At 42.5% G+C, this 20,365-nt stretch overlaps 1 protein-coding gene across 6 annotated transcripts; it reads right to left on the reverse strand.

The window, feature by feature from the left end:
• Positions 1 to 80: 80 nt before the first annotated feature.
• usp15 (ubiquitin specific peptidase 15) lies at positions 81 to 20,019 on the reverse strand. Of its 6 annotated transcripts, none has more exons than XM_088988735.1 (22): positions 19,762 to 20,019; positions 19,062 to 19,189; positions 18,718 to 18,848; positions 17,447 to 17,573; positions 17,224 to 17,369; positions 15,998 to 16,059; positions 15,650 to 15,739; positions 12,530 to 12,677; positions 10,837 to 11,028; positions 10,563 to 10,721; positions 10,274 to 10,498; positions 10,107 to 10,190; positions 7,358 to 7,452; positions 7,106 to 7,288; positions 6,613 to 6,731; positions 6,257 to 6,538; positions 6,099 to 6,169; positions 5,322 to 5,437; positions 5,087 to 5,236; positions 4,912 to 5,015; positions 4,495 to 4,583; positions 81 to 2,265 (listed from the first exon to the last, which is right to left on the reverse strand). In XM_088988735.1, the coding sequence occupies exons 1-22, from the start codon at positions 19,848 to 19,850 to the stop codon at positions 1,936 to 1,938; spliced, it is 3,120 nt and encodes a 1,039-aa protein (XP_088844861.1). In that variant the 5' UTR covers positions 19,851 to 20,019; the 3' UTR covers positions 81 to 1,935. The 6 variants fall into 6 exon arrangements, with proteins under 6 accessions (XP_088844861.1, XP_088844862.1, XP_088844863.1 ...); XM_088988736.1 differs by having other exon boundaries at positions 10,855 to 11,028; positions 19,762 to 20,018; XM_088988737.1 differs by lacking the exon at positions 15,650 to 15,739.
• Between the last annotated feature and the right edge of the window lie 346 nt (positions 20,020 to 20,365).

Here is a 20,365-nt window from a genome sequence, read left to right on the forward strand (position 1 = left end):
AATGATGGTCCATCTGTGATTCTTTTTTTTTCCGCACACACGCCGATCGCGTCTGGATAGTTGAAGAAAATCACCCTAGAAAACTTTGCACAACTTTATTGAAGATTGTGTATAAATACACATGCACATTTCAAAAAAAAAAAAAAGAAAATGTAAACCCAAGTGAACTCAAAAGTGCAGCCAAACCTGGAAACCCTTTATCATGCAAAGGATGACTGGATTATTTCCTTTGTAGAAAACAGTCTCAAAAAAGCAACACGGCTATCATTTCATGTATTTAAAAAAACAACTAATAATCCCTCCCTGACAAGAGCATATGCACCACCACCACAACGTGTCCCAATCTCTCGGCTCGTCAGGTTTTTAAATATGCTTCCTTATTAAAACATGACATAAATAAATGTATCAAATCTGCACTCATAGAGTGAACTCTTATGTACAGTACAAGTCCATTGTAGCGGTCTCTTATTCAAAGAAGGAGGCGAGATGACCGAAAAGCAAGGCAAAAATCACGGAAATGGGGGGAAAAAAAAGGGTCACCAGCGCCAGTGGAGGACTATTCTGCAATAATTTGCCACTAAATAACTCACATGAATCATGAAAGTTTTTTTATATAGTCAAACTCACCCCAAACTTTCAACTAGGGAGCACAAGAAGAAGCCTATCACCCATCCTGGGGAGGGACACATTCAGCCAAAAAAAGGCGGGAAAAGCCGTCACCATCGTATTCAACCAACCCGGAAAAGACAAAAACAACCTAAACGTGGCCCTGTGGGAAAATCTGAAAGAAAAGTGATCACATACAAATGGTCAGTGGTCACTGTGAATACATACCGGCCCTCCTGTGGATTGCAAAAAAATAAAGAGAAAATGTGGCTGTGATATGACTAGCAGACCATGTTGACATTCAAGTGTGTTTAAAGGGGCCATGCAGAAAAGATGGAGGAACGTGTGTGAGGTTGAAGAGTTAAGGCTGAGCACACACAGTTTTGTGATGATCAAAGATGAAGCTAAAATGCAGAACAGGCTACTGAAGACACCATTCCACGATTGCTTTGTAGATCTTACGGCACCCCATTTTAGAAAGTAGGTAGGTCAATGAAGCACAAAAGATGCAGAATGATGACCGGCCAACTGAGGGCGCCAAAGAAGTCTGGACGTGAAAACCAAGGTCACTGCAATAGCAGTAGACCAAAGCTCTTTACAAGTTTGGCATTAAGTATGAAAAAATAAAATAAAATAAAATCTAACAAGCGTCCAAGGCAGATTCTTGTACACTTTGGGGGTTATCAGAGAAAAGTCACTTAACATTCATCTCCGAACTACTGCAGTGTTTGGCAATATATATATTTTTTTAAGTGGTTCATCGGTGACTGTGCAAGTTCACAATGCTTCAACGCAGAATGACAACAGACTGCTGGCTGTTTTAAAAATATATACCAACTAAATCACGGGTGTCAAAGTCAAGGCCCGCGGGCCAAATCTGGCCCGCCACATAATTTTTTTTCGGCCCGCGAAAGCAAATCAAACTTGTTAAATTCCATGATGATTGCTAAAATCTGAGCTAAAATTTCATATTTTTGGATGTAAACCACAGTAAAAGTCATTATTCTTGACTTCAGATTTGAAAACGAGTTATTCATTAATTTGCTGTGTGCTCTACATGTAATATTTGAAGGGATTTAAACATTCTAATGGGTTCCCCAAATTCATAACGGCCCTCGAGAGGAAACCCGCGGCAAAAAAATGACTTTTGACACCCCTGAACTAAATCATATCAACCGGTGACACGCAAACACAAACGGTGATTGGGCCACAAATGAAGGCGTACCGTTGGCGCCAGGCCGAGGGCGGGTGGGCCCGGCGGAGCAGAATCGCCACCTTGTGCGTCCATATGGCTTTGGATGGAAATATTCCGATCTCTATTCGGTCTTGTCAGTTGGCGCTCATGGTCAAGTTCCGACCGGTTACTTGCGTTCCTTCGTCGTTTTCAGACTCAGTAGTGTTGCTCTTACCGCATCTGTTCTGGTTTGGGTCGTCGCTCTCTGCGGCAGGAGAGGCAGCGCCACAAATTGAGGAAGTGCGCCGTTTTCCTTCATTCTCGTCATTGGCTTCCACTTCCCCTTCCTCATCCTCCGCTTCCAGTTCATCATCATCATCATCGTCCTCCTCCTCCCCTTCATCATCCTCCCTGTCCAGCGCGAAGTATCCGGTGCCTTTGACGGTATCCTGGCGCTGGTAGAAGAGCACGTAGCCCGCTTTGGACTGGACATGAGCACAGGGGAGCCATGAGGATACAAGTATCGACTGCGACGACCTTGTTTAACATTCATGACTCTGCGGTACCTCTAAACTTCCGTCACTGTAAAATGTCCTTGAGAGTTTTGAAAGGCACTTGGAAATCAAATGTATTATTATTATGATTATGAACTTGTTTGTTATTATTATATACCTTATTTTTTGGCGCATAAGGCGCACCGGAGTATAAGGCACACCTTCAATGAATGTAACACATTTTCCAGATAAAATATCTAAATACTGTACTGTATTGACAAGTTTTCAAAATATAAGACACGACAGACGGTCCCCAACTTACGAACGAGATACGTTCTGAACGGTTGTTTGTAAATTGCTTCAGTGCTATATTTTGTATGGAATGTATGTTTAGGGCTTATATAAATATCAGAATCAGAAAACCTTTATTCGTCCCACAATGGGGACATTTGCAATATGTTTAAGGCTTGTATAAGTAACCTGTATTGATTTGTACTGAAAAATAAACATGTCATAAAATATATGCTCTGTAAAGATATGTACATGCGCAACTGGAGAGAATGATACATATGTTACTACCAAAATGTATGTACCATCGTTCGTAACTCGAATGTTCACAAGTAGGGTCGCGTGTACTTTGTATGGAATGTATGTTTAAAGGTTAACCGACGTCACTTTTTTGTTTCTTAACTGACATCAGAAAAACGTTTTATAGCATCTAAAATACCCAAAACATGCAGTGTGATATTTTGATTCAAATGCAAAACACCAATAAAAATGACTTAAAGTGTCTTAAATCTGCAAAAAAAAAAAAGAGCATTTTCAGAAAGTCCCGCCCCTAGTTCGTGACGTCACGCCAAGACGTCTTGCATTGCTGGAGAATCCTAACAATGGCTTCAGATTCGGAGAATATGCTTTCTTGTTACACATCCAGTTATGAATATGATTCAAATAGTTCTGAAGAGGAAAGCATACATGTTTGCAATCGATTAAAGAATTTATTCCATGCCATTTTGAGGCAACATTGGATCACCAGAAAAGAGGCACAAAATGGCGACCTCCAGTGTCCACCTCCGCTTCCACAGGCTGATAAATTCCTTATATGGAGCTTGGACTCCCTCTTCTGGCGGCTTTTGGGTGCAACACGGTTATCAGACCAAACACGTACAGCAAAATTCGTCACCAACTCAAATCTTATTAAAATACGCTCAGTAGAAGTCATTTGAAGCCATTTTACAAATTATGGACACAACTTGTCCGGAGACGTCGGTTGTCCTTTAAGGCTTATATAAGTAGGTTTATGGTTTATGTAAATATGTTTAAGGCTTGTATAAGTAACCTGTACCTGGATTGGTTTGTATTGAAAAATAAATATTTCATAAAATATATGCTCTATAAAGATATGTACATGTACAACTGGAGAGAATACTTTGTATGTTACTACAAAAATGTCCGTAACTCGAATGTCCGTAAGTAGGGGAGCGTCTGTACAGTAAAGGCCGGTGTTCCACACTACTACTGCAGGCGTAAATGGAGTCGGTGGCTGATGATGATGATGATGATGATGATAATAATAATAATAATAATAATAATAATAATAATACATTTCATTTATAAGCGCCTGTCAAAACTCTCACGGTCACTTTACAGTCACAGGATAAGTTTTTCTGTGGGTGAGCAGCGGCAGCAATACGCGCCAGCGTTCACTCAACCCGGAATTAACTCAAATAAGATAGAAAGCAAGCTAGCTAATACATAGCTATAGTCGTTGCGAGACCGTTGTGGCTCAATATGACTTCATATGTAAGGCGCACCTGCATATAAGGCGCAGAGTCATCTTTTGAAGAAAATCAAGGCTTTTGGGTGTGCCTTATACACCAGAAAATACAGTATATTTATTTGTTACACGCATCTAAGAAGTAGCTGTTTGTTTGAAAACATATTTGACATCATGTCAGCGTGCTCACGTGATCACAATTCCACTGCAGCCAGCTTCGACTGGACTTTAATGGCATGACTCTGCGAGAATCATTTAGCTGGAATGCGTGGAAACTTGAACGGCTTATTTTACTTATGCTGAGTTAGCTTTTTTCGCTAATGTCGCGCACCCAACCGAAATCGTCAAGTATACACAATTTGGGGAGTTTAGAGATTTGTGGTATTGGGATTATTTTTTTTCCACAAGACAGCCGTTACAGGACAGGGGATGGGCGGACTCACCACGATTTGATTCTCGCTGGCAGACGACACGCTGCTGTCATCAAAGTTGTACCATTTTCCATCATCTGCGTTCTTGGCGTAAGCGGTATCTGAGTGGCGGGGCAAAGACGGGACATTAAAATGTGGCGGCGGTGGCCAAAAAGTACCAGATGTGCAGCGCTGCTGGAATTCGGGTGCGACTGCCTCGTAATGAAACAAGAAAGATGCAGCGTTGCGGCTTGGAATTGAAGCGGATTTACGTGGTACAGGAGATGTGAGACAATCTCTTTTGGTCGATGGATGCTACAGCTTCGTGTTTGCTTTCAACATTTAGCTTGTAGCAGACATTTCACCATGACGACCCTTATTAACTGGTGAAAAGGACGCTTTGATCCTCTTCCGTTTCAGCGGATGCGATTTAAGCAACATGTCACTTACAGTGGCCCCCGCCCATGCCGCCGTAGTGATTGGACACAGCTATGAGGTCATAACGACACGGTCCGCTGTTAGGGTTAATCAGGAACTCCGACATGTCCAGATCGCTGCCAAGAAAAAAAAAATGTCACCCATTGGCTTGTGCGACTCAAAGACGACATGACGCTTAAATGTAGACCTAAGCGGGAAGTCGACGAGGGAGTCCAGCTTATCCCGCATGTATCGACTGTAGGAGAATCTTTTCAGATGGACAACGAGAACTGGAGGTAGAGACCACAAGTCCAGTTTTTTTGTGGCCTGCTGGTGCTGCTTACAGTTTGGACAGTACCTGGAGAGACAAATGGCAATATTTTTGGTGTTCTCGATGTAAGTCAAAGGAACGAAAAGTCATCGCACGACCATAAAGTGCATACCAAGGATCCTCAGCTCCCAACTTCTCCTTGGTGGTGAACAGCTCGATGCAATCCTTTAGCTTGAAGTAGGCCTTTTTTTGCGGCTTGTGCTCCATGCTCTCGTGCCTGTCAAAGTCCTGCAGAAAATGGACATTTATGACCATTTATCAAGGAGGAGATTGTGCTTTTCAGCTGCACGAATATGCCAGCACAGTTTTTGATTTGGGAGTGCCATTTGACTGTCATGGCTGGACAGTTCTGTGAAGATTGTGCTTTTTTTTTGCGCTTGTAATGGGCACAAGGTCTGCGCTGTTGGACAGTTTGCGGCTGGAATGATTGGTATGAGAAGCGTCAGCGCAAAGCGTATGTATAAATGCGTATGTGGAATTGTCGCCGCTTGGAATTGAAGTGGATTTACGTGCGACAATCTCTTTTCGTTAATAATAATAATAATAATACATCACATTTTAAGCAGCTTTCAAAGCTCTCAAGGACATTTTACAGTCATAGGTACTATAATAAATCAAATAAAATATATAATAAGTAAAATACAATTATAAATAGAAACAACAGAGAGAGCTACACAAAAAAATGCAATTTTAAATGGGTGAGTTTTGAGATGCTACAATGGATGCTGCAGCTTCGTGTATGCTTTTGACATTTAGCTTGTAGCAGACGTGCACATTTCACCGTGACGACCCTGACCACTGGTGAAAAGGACACTTTGATCCTCTTATGTTTCATCTAGAAAATTGTGGCAGAGTATCAAATGGGGTGAAGAATGCGGGTGTTGTTTACCTCAACAACCGTGTTGTCAAAGTACTTCTTCCTCATGTCTGGTTCCCAATCCAAAGAGAGATAAGATCGTTCTGGAAGAGGGTGACAGACTTGAATGAGTAATGACAAGATAAGGATCCGCAATGTGAGCACAAGACGGGATTGTTAATTAAAGCCACCATTGAGCCATAAGTGTCCATCGTCAAAGCGGATCGTCCTGGAGTCCTCCTTGGTGAGCGAGAAGTCCGTCTTTTCCGTGTTCTTGAGTTGGAATGTGAAAAGTCTCTTTTTGCCGCACCCGCTGCTCTGCCGGCCTTTGGTGGACTTTTGCGAGGTCACCGCGCCATTCTCCAGCTTGTTGTCCCCGCCCACAGAGTCCTCGGACTGGCTGTGGTCGTTCTCGGAGGGCAGATCTTGATACTGACTGGATTCGCCGTCCTGCTCATCGGTTTCCATGGCGCCTGAAGGAAGAAAATCTGGAATGAAGACTGCGTGGACAGGGGGTGGGGGGGTGCGGGGGAGGTAAGAGACTCACTTGGCGACCCCTCCTCTAATACGCCGTTGGTAGCATTGCCGTTGACCGTGTGTTGTTTGCTCGGCTGGGCGTCTCCACAGTCGTCGTCGCCTTCTGCCAGAGTGGATCTCACAAAGCGGCTGTGAGGATGAGTGACGTGACGGTGAAGCCGTTATGAGGGAATGGAGAGATGAAAGGAAAAAAAAAAGTTTGTGTTAAGTTTATCCTGTCTACTTGACATCTAATTTACAACAGATACAACAGAACCGCCTTTGTCAGAGTGTCACGGATGTTGTTGTGACGTGCCTTTTTCAGCTTGTGTTACTATCAACTTTTTGATACTAAAAACTATCGATTTTTTGATAGTAAGACCAGCTGAAAACGGCGTGTCACAACATCCACTCTGACGAAACGAAAGTATACGGCGAAACATGTCAGGTAATTGAACACCTAAAAAAATAGTCTGTAAGAAAAGAATCTGTTGTAATATAGGAAAAAAGGCGTAAAAACGCACCAAAGGCGCAGGAGCAGCATGTTGTAAAGTATGTCCTCGTTAAGCGTCCTCGGCACAGCGATGAGGAAAGGCTGTCCAAAAAGAGGTGAGTTGCTGTGGTTGTACCCAGACTGTTTTTCCTTCAGGTGCACGGGAATCACAACGTGGTCCGTGTCCTCCGCTCTGTTCACGGCGACTTCAAACCTACGGAGGTGTTTGCTATTCATTTCCTTTTCGATGACTCGACGCGTAGGCTATCTCCGAGATACTCACACGTAGATATCGTCGCTCTCCATGATGCTGGTCAGGTTGTCGTTGGTGGCAAAGATCCGGTGGAAATGGTGTCTGTAGATGTCTGTTACGATCATCTGGGGGTGTCGGCGGGGAAGACGTGAGAGGTGCGCAAGCAGGATATGCGAATGGAAGTAAAGAGGTTCATTTAGTGTTTCATCATTGAGTGATTTTGTTGTTCGATAACAAGGTTACGCTAAATATTCCAGATTAGCACATAAACTAAGGAGGATTTGTTTTCGACTTTGGTCTTGATCCAGAACTTTCATTCCATTTGTTATATCATTGCGAGATGACAAGGCTTTTTTGTCCCCCCATCTGCAATAAAATCCAGGAATATGTAAAGAGTTGATTTCTAAGAAGCAATTTGATGCTAAATTTGGATGATGCATCCTTGGCAGAGATCCGCGTCTTGCCGAGAGCGCGTTCTGGTTCAATAACAAAAAGGGCAAAAGGCGGCCCTACGTGCTCGTCTGGACGATCAAGGACACTTTTTAATCTTTTAAAGTGTCCTTGATCGTCCAGATTAAATGTCTTCTCGGGGGGCAGTGTGACGGTGACAAATTGTGACGAGCACTTAACTCATTCAATGCCAATGTTTTTAAGAATTGAGGCGCTCGGTCGCAGGTATGTCTATAATAATAATAATAATAATACAAATGTGGTCGGGTTTGAAAATGGGGTGGGAGGTATGCATCTTGGAAATTAAAAAAGGAAACCAGTTGGCCCCATTGTGTCTGAATACGGGTAATACAGTAAAGTCTCGTTATATCGATATCGGATATATCGATAGTCCCGGTTATATCGATACTATTTCTATGCACGCACGGAGAAAATTACATGCAAACAGGGTCGGATATATCGATAGTATATCGATATTTTTTCGGACTCCCTTGAATATCGATATAACGAGACTTTACTGTATTTTAAAATTGATGGGCCCGATTTAACTACATCGCCGAAGTATACAAAACTGATTGAAATCAACCAAAATACATTCATTTGAGCATTATATTTGTAAATCGCAATTAAGAAAAACATTTGACTATCGTCTATTTTTCTAATACAGTAAAGTCTCGTTATATCGATATCGGATATATCGATAGTACCGCTTATTACGATACTATTTCTATGCACGCAAGGAGAAAATTACATGCGCGTAGGGTCGGATATATCGATAGTCCCGGTTATATCGATATTTTTCGGACTCCCGAGAATATCGATATAACGAGACTTTACTGTATATCAACAATTTGAATTCAAGTCAAATTATTTATTCATACATAATAAACAAAATTTCTATTTTCTTTAGTTACTGCACAATGATTCACGTGCTATTTTGATATTCTACGGTATTACAGAAAATACAGAGAACAGCACAATATTTCTTCCTAGTATCTACTTTAACAAATGTCTTTGCATTGAAGATTTCCAACGTGCAGCAACAGCTCTGAAATCACTCCCATGAGCCACTAAATTCGAGTCATAAACAGCACTTTGCTGAAACGAATTATCACTACCCTCCTTTATTTCTTAAAATGAGAATATGTTTGTTTGCTGCTTGTTTTTAAGGTCTTTTGGAGTTTTACTCATGTTCTCTCGCTCCGCATTGCAACAACCGACATGTTTGACGTAAATATTGCAATGCACCATGGGTAAACAAATATTCAATTATCTCTTTTGTCAATTTCGGCTGGATCATGACGAAAGTTCAAACTTCTGAAGGAAAACGAATAGTTTTCAAATGCTGTTTGAAGTTTGGCGTTTTCGTGTTTATTATGTTTCTTAAGTCATTATAAGTGCCTTTTACGCTGGGTCCGAGAGGACTGAAATTTCATCTGTGCTGTATGTCAGGCATATTAGCATATTTGACAATAAAGTTGGCTGACTTTGAAGTGAATTTATTTATCTATTTTAACAGAAGTATGTCATATGTGGCGGAGATCACGTAGCAATGTGCGCCAATTGTAATAGACATGCGGCGGTGCTGGCGTAGTGGAGTTCCAAAGTTGCGCCTGTGGCTGTCATTACAGTGAGACCTCAACTTACAAACACCTTAATTTACAAACTTTTCGTCTTACAAACATCAAATTTATGAAAATTAAACCTTATAATAAGCACTATTTTCATAATACACACCCACCACGGCTGGCGGAGTGATCTTCGGCGGAAGCACACAACCGAACAGCACCAGAGGTTACCAACAGTCCTTATGGAAGGTGACTCTCCTTCCATAAGCCATCAACGACCATCAAAAAGGTAAATAAAACTTTATTTTACAGCACAGTTTATTTCTTTAATTAGTCCTCATGTACTGCTCCTCTCTTTCCAAACAGCAATTCCCTTTGATCTTTGACCTCCAACGCCAATCCATCAAGCCATAAATGACCATCACAAATGTAAATAAAGTGACTTTATGATACAATTCAGTGTATTTCTTTCATTACAATACAATAGCACATTTATTATACATAGAATAAGGCATGTTGTGTGTAGTTTTAAGGCTTATTTAGTTGAAAAGTATATTTTATGGAAACCCGGGAACGGATTATTCCCATTTTAATGGTTTCCTATGGGATTTTTTTTTTTTGAGATACACACTTTTCGCCTTACACACTGTCTGGGAACCAATTAAGTTCGTAAGTTGAGGTCTCACTGTATGTGTAAACGGCGCAAGGAAAGAATTTGAAGAGACATACGGTACTCGTTTTGACCATGAAAATGTCCGTACCTTCTCAACGGCCACCCCGGATAAACTGGAGAGGGAGGCACAAAGGTCAGAGATGTAGCCCACTTTTGGCACAGTCAGTTTGTACTGGAGGAAAAAAAAAAACATCCATATGTGAAGGACCACGTTGGAGGGAAGGCGGCGGACTTTGCCTGCCCGCTGAAGATTACCTGTGTGGGTTTGGCCAGCGGATCCAGTCTGACGAGAAAAACCTCCAGTGTTCGCTCTTTCTTCATGGGAAGAGGCAGCGTCAAGTAACAGAAAGGATCAAAAGTCACAGAAACCTTGGCGCACACAGGACAAACCAAGGTGGATTTAAAAAGGCCATGAAAGATATCCACGATGATGGAGTCGTTCCTCTTGATGTGGTTCTCCCAAGCCTCCTCGGCCACCACCTAATCGGGAGATATTTGATCACACCTCCGACGCTCCCCCCGGTGCGAACGTGGCGATCCGCACCTTATCGGTCCGGCCGTTGGCATCATTGAGTTGGATATACGGCTTCTTCCTGATGCGGTTCAAGTCCTCGTGAAGACCGTCCAGTAGAAAGGCCAGCAGCTCGTGAGAATCCTGCTGCTGGTAGCCTGAGAATTGAGGGGCAAAGCGGCCCACTTCGGTCTGTCGCGAGGTTCGGGAAACCAATGTCAAGTAGTAAACACAAAAAAAAAAAAACCAAAACAAAAAAAACCAAAAACAAAAAAACAGCAATGCTGTCTCTCCTTTTTTTTTTTACGTGTGTGTGGTGGTCAACCTTGAAAGGCCTTGGCGTAACGCAGGTGTATTTGCAAGACCACAGTTTCTTTATAAGGTCAGCGTAGGCTCTGGCAATCTCTCCCTTCATGCCCAGCGGGTTGTCCTCGTTCAGCTCGCTCGTGTATTTGTCTTTGATGAAGTAGTCTGTCAGGGGAGGGATATTGCTCAAACACTGAGCGGGGGTGGAGGGGGAGGACAAGAGAGTGAGAAATGAGCGTCGCGGCATTTCAAGCGTCGCATTGTCTTTTTTTTTGTCGCCTCGTCGAATTGAACTCATTCACTGCCAGACGATGGGGAAAAAAAATGTGTCCACTTCAGTGCCAGGGTTTTTGTCATTGTCACTCAAATTGTAGGGCACGCAGGATAGAGTTTTAGGACTACATAAACATTCAATGCAGCGTAAGAAACCTTTGACTTTATTCTGTCACCAGAAAATAAAGAATTAATTCCTACGTGATATGAGTCTGGAGTGATATGAGTTTGAAATGAGGGTGGAAATAAAGCAGTGACAAAGGTAGTAGAAAGCAACAGGGAGTATCCAGTATTTTTTATTTAGTACAGTAAAGTCTGGTTATATCGATATCGGATATATCGATAGTCCCGGTTATATCGATACTATTTCTATGCACGCACGGAGAAAATTACATGCAAACAGGGTCGGATATATCGATAGTCCCGGTTATATCGATATTTTTTCGGACTCCCTTGAATATCGATATAACGAGACTTTACTGTATTTCAAATTAGTGCTTGATTAACTCATTCACTGCCAGACGTGCAAAAATGTGTCCACACCAGTGCCAGGGTTTTTGTCATTGTCACTTGAATTCCAGGACCCACAGAATATTGATTTTTTTAGGACTGCATCAACATTCAATGCAGCATAAGAAACAATAGACTCTCTTCTTTTGTCAGGAAAAAAGAGCTAATTCCTAAGTGATATAGCTCTGGAGTTATCTAAGCTTAAAATGGGGGTGGCTGTCCAAAATAAAATGCAATGCATACATATTGGTTTATATAACGCTTTAACAACAGCTGAAGCTATCATAAAGTGCTAACATGGGAAACAAATGAAATGCTGCCCCTTGTGGAAAAGAAAAAAACATTGCCAGAGGCCATGATACGCGCTTTATCGGCACCCAAGCATGGAAAAAAAAACTGAGCAAATTCGGGTAAGGCGCTCTACGTCATATTTTCAATTCCCGAATAAATGTGAATGGCAATGAATGAGTTACTATATGGCTCTGGAGTTATCTGAGCTTGAAATAGGGGGCAGCTGTCCAAAATACAATGCAATACATACATATTGGTTTTTGTCATTGTCACTTGAATGTGAGGACCCACAGAATTATGAGTTTTAGGACTACATAAGAGTTAATTCCGATGTTATCTGAGCTTGAAAATGGGGGCAGCTATACAAAATACAATACATATTGTTTTATGTCGCGCTTTAACAACTGAAGCTATAACAAAGCGCTAACATGGAAAAAAATGAAATGCTGCCCCCCTCTGGGAAAAAAACATTCCCAGAGGTCTTCACAGCGCTTTATCGGCACCCCTCGCAAGAATAACAAGAACCAGAACAAATTTGGGAATGGCGCTCCATGTCAAATTTTCAATTCCAGAATAAATTTGGGGCAGTGAATGAATTAAGTGCACCCTTGTGGCGTTACCTGTATAGCTGAGTTCATGAAGCAAGTGTTGCTAAGGTTCGATAGCCCGCAAAGGCCCGCCTGCTCGCTCTGGCGACTTTGCTCCGAGTAGTCGTAACTGTTACCGTAGGTGTGGTAGGACGGTAGGCTGAAGCTTGAATTCTTCACGCTGCAACAAATGAGCAAAACAAATTTGGATCATTGAGCCACCAATGAAACACATAAAATACATTCTCAACACAGTTTGCATGGACGCTAAAACGTGGAGATGGTTTCTGGTAGGCGAAACGAATGAAGGCCTGCAGCGAGCGGACCTCTGAGAGTGCTGCGAGGCGGCGGCGGCGGCGCTCGTTTGGGGCTCGAGGACGACCTTAGCGATGGCGTTAGAGGCGCCGGGTTCGCAGTTCAGCGGGCGGTGGTCCACCCTCTTATCTAACTCTACCGCTTCAGATCTCAGGCAGCACCAACAACACAGGAGCATGACATCTCAGCCCCACTGCGGTCCTGCATGTCTCGACGAAAGCAAATGAGGACCAGAAAACGGAGTCGAGCTTAGACAAGCGCTACTCTCAATTCAAGTCTTAGTGGTAAATCCGGCATCAGCAAATGGCAGTCCGTTTGGAATTTCAAAAAAAAACAAAGATCAAAACAACTTTTGCTTCCTCGATTATCCCTTTTGGCGCACTCTTTCTCATCTCCTCCACCTGTCCTTTCCTGTGCCGTTATCCGGTGCGCTCACCGGCACCTCCCTCTGTCCTGCCTGCAACGCGAAGATATTTATAGCATCGGCGAGGATGCTGAAGAGTACCGCTACCCAAACTCTAGGTGGACAAGGAAAGAGAGAGAGAGCATGAAGGGGGTGGAGGGTGAAAACGTATTCATAAATCAACAAGGGGGAAGAAAGTGACTTTTTTTTATCCACCGCGTGTGAAGAGCAAAGCAGACGAAGAGTACAGTGATACCTTGGCTTACAAACTTAATTGGTTCCCAGACAGAGTGTGTAAGGCGAAAAGTGTGTATCCCAAAAAATAATTTCCCATAGGAAACCATTATAATGAGAATAATACGTTCCCAGGTCCCCATAAAAGATAATTTTCTACTTTTCTAAGCCTTAAAACTACACAAAATATACCTTATTTTATGGATAATAAATGTGTTATGGTATTATAATTAAAGAAATAAACTGTACAGTAAAATAAAGTCGTTTTATTGACTTTTGTGATGGTCGTTGATGGCTTGATGGAATGGAGTGGCCGGTTTCATCAGCCTTAAACACTTGATGAGGAACGTAACCTTCTTCTTTCACCATCTTGAGGAATGATCCCTTGTAGGTGCTTTCTCTGCGCTAATTTTACCTTGTTCCTCATCAATTGTGTTCTGTTTAACTGGGTTTATAGCTTTTTGCATCAGGTGTACAGATGGCTTGTGCGGGTTGTTTGTGGAGCCTGATTGATAGGATATTTTAACCTTGCAGTCTACACTCTGCCTTTGAACTATCAAAGTTGAAACAAGTCAAAATGTCACTGTTTTCTATCCATTTGCTCATTCTCTCTGTCGTATGCCCGTCTCGTCAGTTGGCTGCCATTTTGTTGTGAGGAGAACGGGCTCGTTTGCGAACGACACATCACTCATTGTGGCGCTGTGTGTGTGTACCAAAAAATAGTTTGTACGGCAAGGTAAAATTTTCATAAATCTAACATTCGTAAACCGAAAAGTTCGTAAGCCAAAGGGTTTGTAAACCGATGTATCACTGTACTTTGAAGGTCACTTGGCAGCGAGAGCGTGAGCGGCAATGAGCTCACTGGGACAAGAAGGAAGAGCGAAAGCATCCGGAGGGGCTGTTGCAGAAATTACAATGATACTATGCATTGCCGCCAAAAGTTGGGTGGAGGGTACCCGACAATTAAGGACGAAAATAAATAAATACATAAATAAATGATAAATAAATAAATAAATAAAAAGAGGCCACATACATAATTTAGAAGAAACAATGGCGCCAAAGAAGAAAAGATGTCACCGGCCACGAAAGTATGTACTCAATGAATATGCTGCATGGTGAAATGTAAACATGAACCCATGCGAGCCAATAGCTTCACCGCACATGTAGATCTAAGTTAGCAATGCAGCATTTTATAAACCATGGTCATTGGAAGGAATAAAATTAAAAATAACAAGCACGTCAGGAGAAAGGTGGGGACAACAGTGCTCAAAAATCTACTATGCCCGCATTTTTTTCCCTCCCTGAAAGGACAACCGACACCATTTTTTTTTTGTTTCCTAACTGACATCAGAAAATCATTTTACAGCATGTAAAATACCCAAAACACGCAGGATATTTTTAGTCAAATGCAAAACACCAATAAAAATGACTTAAAATGTCCTAAAACTGCCACAAAATGAGCTCGGAACTGGGATTCAGTAAGTCCCACCCCCCTTTTTGTGACATCATGCCAGGATACTGCTTCACAAACTGCCTTGCTACAGAATCAAAACAATGGCTTCAAAGAGTTCAGATTCAGAGAAGATGCTGTCTTGCTACTCATTCAGTTATGAATATGATTCAAATACTTCCGAAGAGGAAAGCATAAATGTTTGCAATCGATTAAAGAAGTGCTTCCGGATCAATTCGAGCCGTCTGGACTTCAATGTAGCGTGCAGAAAATGCACAATTGGCTGCGACACACAAGAATTCACCATTGCGTTATTTATGTTTTTTCCTTCTAATTTTGCCATCAACACGGATCAACAATTAGTTTTCAGACCAAAGTAGCCAAAATGCATTGTGTGTCGCTTTCTCGGTCAGGGGCGTTCCGGAAGTGATGTCACGTCAGGAATCGTCGTCAACTCGAAAACAACACTTCCTGAATATAGAGCGCGGGTCTTAAAATATAGCTTTATGCGATGGAATCTTTGTAAAATGCGCTCAGTAGAAGTCATTTGAAGTGATTTTACAAATTATGGACACAACTTGTCTGGAGACGTCGGTTGTCCTTGAACTCACAACGCCACTTATAAAACATAAAATCAATTTTGTGGCTTTTTTTTTTATGTATCCACGGCCTGACAGCGACAAAAATTTGGGAAAAAAATGGATCATCTCGGGCTGCTGACATCCACACAACTCAACTACCAAAGTCTTACTTCCTGCCGGTGAAACTGCTGCTATGATTGTGTGTGAGAGATGAAGGCGAGATCTTTGGCAAAGCGGAGAGATTGGAAGCGCCGGATGACCTTCAAAATAAAAGAATAGATCATGAGTTAGAGGAGAGAGAAGGGGAGGGCTGCAGAAAGGTGTTGGGTAAATCAAACTTGGATGAACCCCAAATAAAGTGGGAATGCAATCAGCAATGACAAATCAAGTAGGAGGATGGGTGAGGGGCTTTTTGATCATCTCGTTTGGATTCTATCGTGACTCACGGTAACACTTGACTCTCAAGGTAGCTTTCTTTTGGGTTCAAAAGGAAAAATAGAAGCCGGGACGGCTCTCACTTGGATGTGTCCGAGCCTCGAGGCCACGTGCCGTCTTCGTTCTTCTGTTCTATTACGAGGACCTGAAAGAGATATTAAAAGAATGATCTGAGGTTACGGATGGGGAAAGAGTGAAAGGGGGAAAAAAAGCTGTAGGCTGCTATTGCTCATTTAAAATAATAATAATAATAATACAATCAGAAAATAATAAATGAATTCAATTGCGAGTTGGACATCGACGGAAATGCAGGGCAGGCATATGTTTTTTTTATATTTTCACAAATTGCTGTGTAAGCTTTTAGTCATACAGGAGTGGTTCATCGATGAAAAGGTTTATTCAGCAGTCATCTGGACTTCTTTGAAGGTGTCGGACGTTTCGCTCCTCATCCGAAAAGCTTCGTCAGCGAACTAAAATTTTTGCTGGTAGCTCTGACCCCATATATATATATATATATATATATATATATATATATATATATATACATGTGTCACCAAATAGTTAGCTTTTAGGTGCATATGCCATTGACGGAGCAGATGTAGTCACCCACGTTTAGCTGGTCGCTCCTGATATTTGCGGGTGGAGGGAGACATCAGGGGGGGGGGGGGGGACCAAAGTGAGGGAGCGCCGCCAGGTCAGGGCAGATTAGCTGGTTATCTAGCTAGTTACCGTAATGGCTATTAGCTATCTATTTGCTATCTATTAGCTATCTGGCTGGCGAGCTATCTAATAGTGATATAGCTGGTTGGCAAGCTGTGTAGCTGGCTATCTATAGGTTATCTATTAGCTAGCTAGCTTTCGATCTATTTGAGTTACTTCTGGGTTGAATGAACTGCTGGCATCAAAAATGCCATGTTTATTTGCGCCAATATTGTGCTAAGTCTATTCTCTTTGTCTTTTCTGTAATACCGTGCAATAGCTATCTGGTTGGCTAGATAGCTAGCTATATAGCTGCTAGCTATTAGCTATCTATTGGCTTGCTAGCTAGCTTTCTATCTATTTATCTTACTATTCTATTGGAGTTACTTCCAGGTTGAGTGAACGCTGGCGGCAGCCACAGAAAAACGTATCCTGTGACTGAGAAGTGACCTTGAGAGTTTTGAAAGGCGCTTAGAAATGATTATTATTATTATTATTATTATTATGTACTGCAGATTGAAAGCTACATGAGTTCATTTCAATTCATTTCAGTGACAAATGACAAATTATAAAGCATCATGGGGGAAAAAAAAAAGTACAATAAAACTACCCGTCCTTGATCGAGGCCGGCATCTTGAATGGTGCTGTCAGGCTTGTTGAGAGGTTCAAAAGTGTTGCTCATGTAGCGATTCCAAAGTCTGGTTTCCTTCTCATCTGGGATGCTGAACACCTTTCGCATCTCTTTTTCTATCAGGTCTGAAATTGAGATCAACGATTGAGGCTCACTGCTGCACACCAGAGAGAGTTTTTTTTTTCATCCAGGTCGCACTTACCGATTGTGTCGGCCTTGCTGAAGGGTCTGGTGATCACGTTCTCCATGTTGCTGTCGTCGCAAAGCTGAAGCTCAGTCAGGTAGACCTCCACTTTGTAGTACTTCACAAACATACCTTGCTCGACCACCTTGTAAAGATACGCAACACAGGCACATTGCGAAAATGTTAATGCGCTCTTGGGTGATCTTCACATGTTTCCACAGTGGCATTCGTACAGTATCTTCACGCCATTCTGAGTATCTTCATGCCATTCTGTGACAAGAGCGCGAGGCTTAAATTAGCAACACCTTGTGGAAACAGCTGAGCTATTTATTTCAATGCCGCACGACGACGTCACGGTGTCTTGAATTCATGATCGCAAAGTAACCTAACGGCTGAACCAGTCCAGTCCAGAAGAAGTGCAAAAGCCACGAACGCACGGGCTCATATTCAGTACACTCGTCCCCATCCAAAACCTGAAAGACTCCCAAGTGTGTCCGACATTCAAGTGTTGGTTAGCAAAGAGCAAAAGGCACCGCCAAAGAAACATTCCTCAATTCACTGCAGAGCCAAAAGTTTTATCCCTCCCGCCTCCTGTTCCGGTGACAGCACTTGGTGTGACCTCAGCTGAGCTTCAAACGAAACAAGGACAATCATCTGGCCATGAAGTCCTCGTGTGTCACCCCCCCGCCCCAAGCCCCGAAAAACGAAACCGGGATTGATGAGTCCACGCAAGGGGCACGGGATAAATAAAAAAAAAACATGCTGAACCTCCTGTATGTTGTGCGTCGTAGCTCGTTCCATGTAGCTTTTCAAGACATCCAGAATGTCGCCCGAAAATAGAAACCCTTCAGCCACCCGATACATCCCCGGCGCATACATGGCAGAATGGGAGGGTCAATGGGAAAGGGAGGGAGGATAGGTGGGGGCACATATCGGCAGCCATGATAGCATGACTAGCCAAACGTGCAACTGACAAGTTGTTTTGGTCGACACATACGCAAACACAGAAAAAATATATTTTTAAAAAAAACAACAACATACATTTAGTATTACATACAGTAAAGTCTGGTTATATCGATATCGGTTATATGGATAGTACTGCTTATTACGATACTATTTCTATGAACGCAAGGAGAAAATTTACATGCCGCAGGATCGGATATATCGATAGTCCGGTTATATCGATATTTTTTTCCGACTCCCGAGAATATCGATATAACGAGACTTTACTGTATTTGTTTTAAGATACACTCTCCCAAGTAGATGTCTATTATTTCACCATGTCATACCGTGCGGGCGATGGGCTCTTGACTCTCCGTCAGCCCGTACCAGCTGACCAGCTTATTCCAGCCCTCCGTAGGAACCAAGATGTAGTCAAGCTCATCGATGAGGTTCTCCTTGATGGCCAGAACATCTTTATCTATAGGTAATGATAAGCAGTGTGAGAGGCAGGTATGCGGAAAGGACAAAAAAGACAAGGTACAAAGCAAGCTGACAAAATGGCACAGATATTTCCAAAATGAGACCCCGGTTTCCAATGCTGTTTGTGCTCCTTTCAGCTAATTGTTGCTAGCTGTCACACTATTCTTAAGGGGTTAATTCAATGTCTCGGAATGCAATTAAACAGTCTTACCTCTGAGAAGACCGGCGTTATCAACCGGTCCAGGGTAAACGTTCTGGTCTCCCATTTGATATTTGTCCCAACTATCAAATCCCACATATTTCTTCCATTGTTTGAACCAGTGACTGTCTATTAGGTACCTGAAATGATGACCAAAAAAAGTCCAATTTGACGCCGGTTATCACTCGATTGTGAAAGCGAATTAAATGGGTGGTCGTTTAAACTTTTAAAAGAGGTCAAGATAGTTTGTTTTAATCGACGCACCGAGTTGAATAATAGTTTGTTTTTATGGTCGCACCGAGTTGAATCGGGGTGGCTGAAAATGTGGTCAGTTGGCTCCGTGATTGGGACAGGTGCGTCGTTTGCCGACTCCGCCCAATTCAAGTCGACGGACGAGCCCACAGACAGCTCTTTCGAAATTAGCTTTTTGCTTACCCACTTTGAAATTAAATAAACGCGGCGCACGACATTTTTGCCTCAAATTGCCTAAAATAGTCGGGACAGACAAAAGCAGCCAGAGAATGGCGTCATTTAACGTGTCTACCTCGGCGGAAGAGAAGTGCCACACATGAAGCTAGTTGCTAACGCCAGGCTAACTGTCAACATGGCCCCGCATTAGCCACTTTCCTACCCCTTCGTGACATCGACAGCCGTGGCCGAGGAAAGCGACGCCCTCGCAGCGCTCTTGAAAACCCTCAGAGCTAATTCTTACCAAGTGTCACCCTTTTTTAGTTGCGTTTTCATCAATGCCGCGACCTCTCCTCTCTGGGTTTCCAGATCGGCCGCTCCTCCTTCCGCCATCTTTCCTCAGGCATGCCGCGGTGGATGATGGGTAGGGTGGGGAAAGTGGCGGAAGGCGTTCCAGAGGCGGAAATGGGGATGACGCGGGAATTTTCAGCCAATCGTGAGGGAGCAACGGTATTTTGAAAAGAGCGGCGACGTCACCGTAGAGTTGTGTCATTTCTTTTTTGAAAATGATGACAAGTGGTTTAGGCTGTAAAATACATGTAATGACAGATGAGTCATTCGATGTTTATTTTACAAAATACAAATACACATATCCTTAAAGGACAACCGACGTCACTTTTTTTGTTTCTTAACTGACATCAGAAAAACGTTTTATAGCATCTAAAATACCCAAAACACGCAGGATGATATTTTTATTCAAATGCAAAACACCAATAAAAATGACCTAGTGTCCAAAATCTGCAAAAAATTGAGCTGCGAATTGGGCATTTTCAGAAAGTCCCGCCTTCAGTTTGTGACGTCACGCCAAGGCATTGCTTGAGAATCAAAACAATGGCTTCAGACTCGGA

This window comes from Hippocampus bargibanti, linkage group LG22 (assembly GCF_051943395.1).
Source record: "Hippocampus bargibanti isolate YZ-2025 linkage group LG22, ASM5194339v1, whole genome shotgun sequence".
NCBI classification, from domain to species: domain Eukaryota; kingdom Metazoa; phylum Chordata; class Actinopteri; order Syngnathiformes; family Syngnathidae; genus Hippocampus; species Hippocampus bargibanti.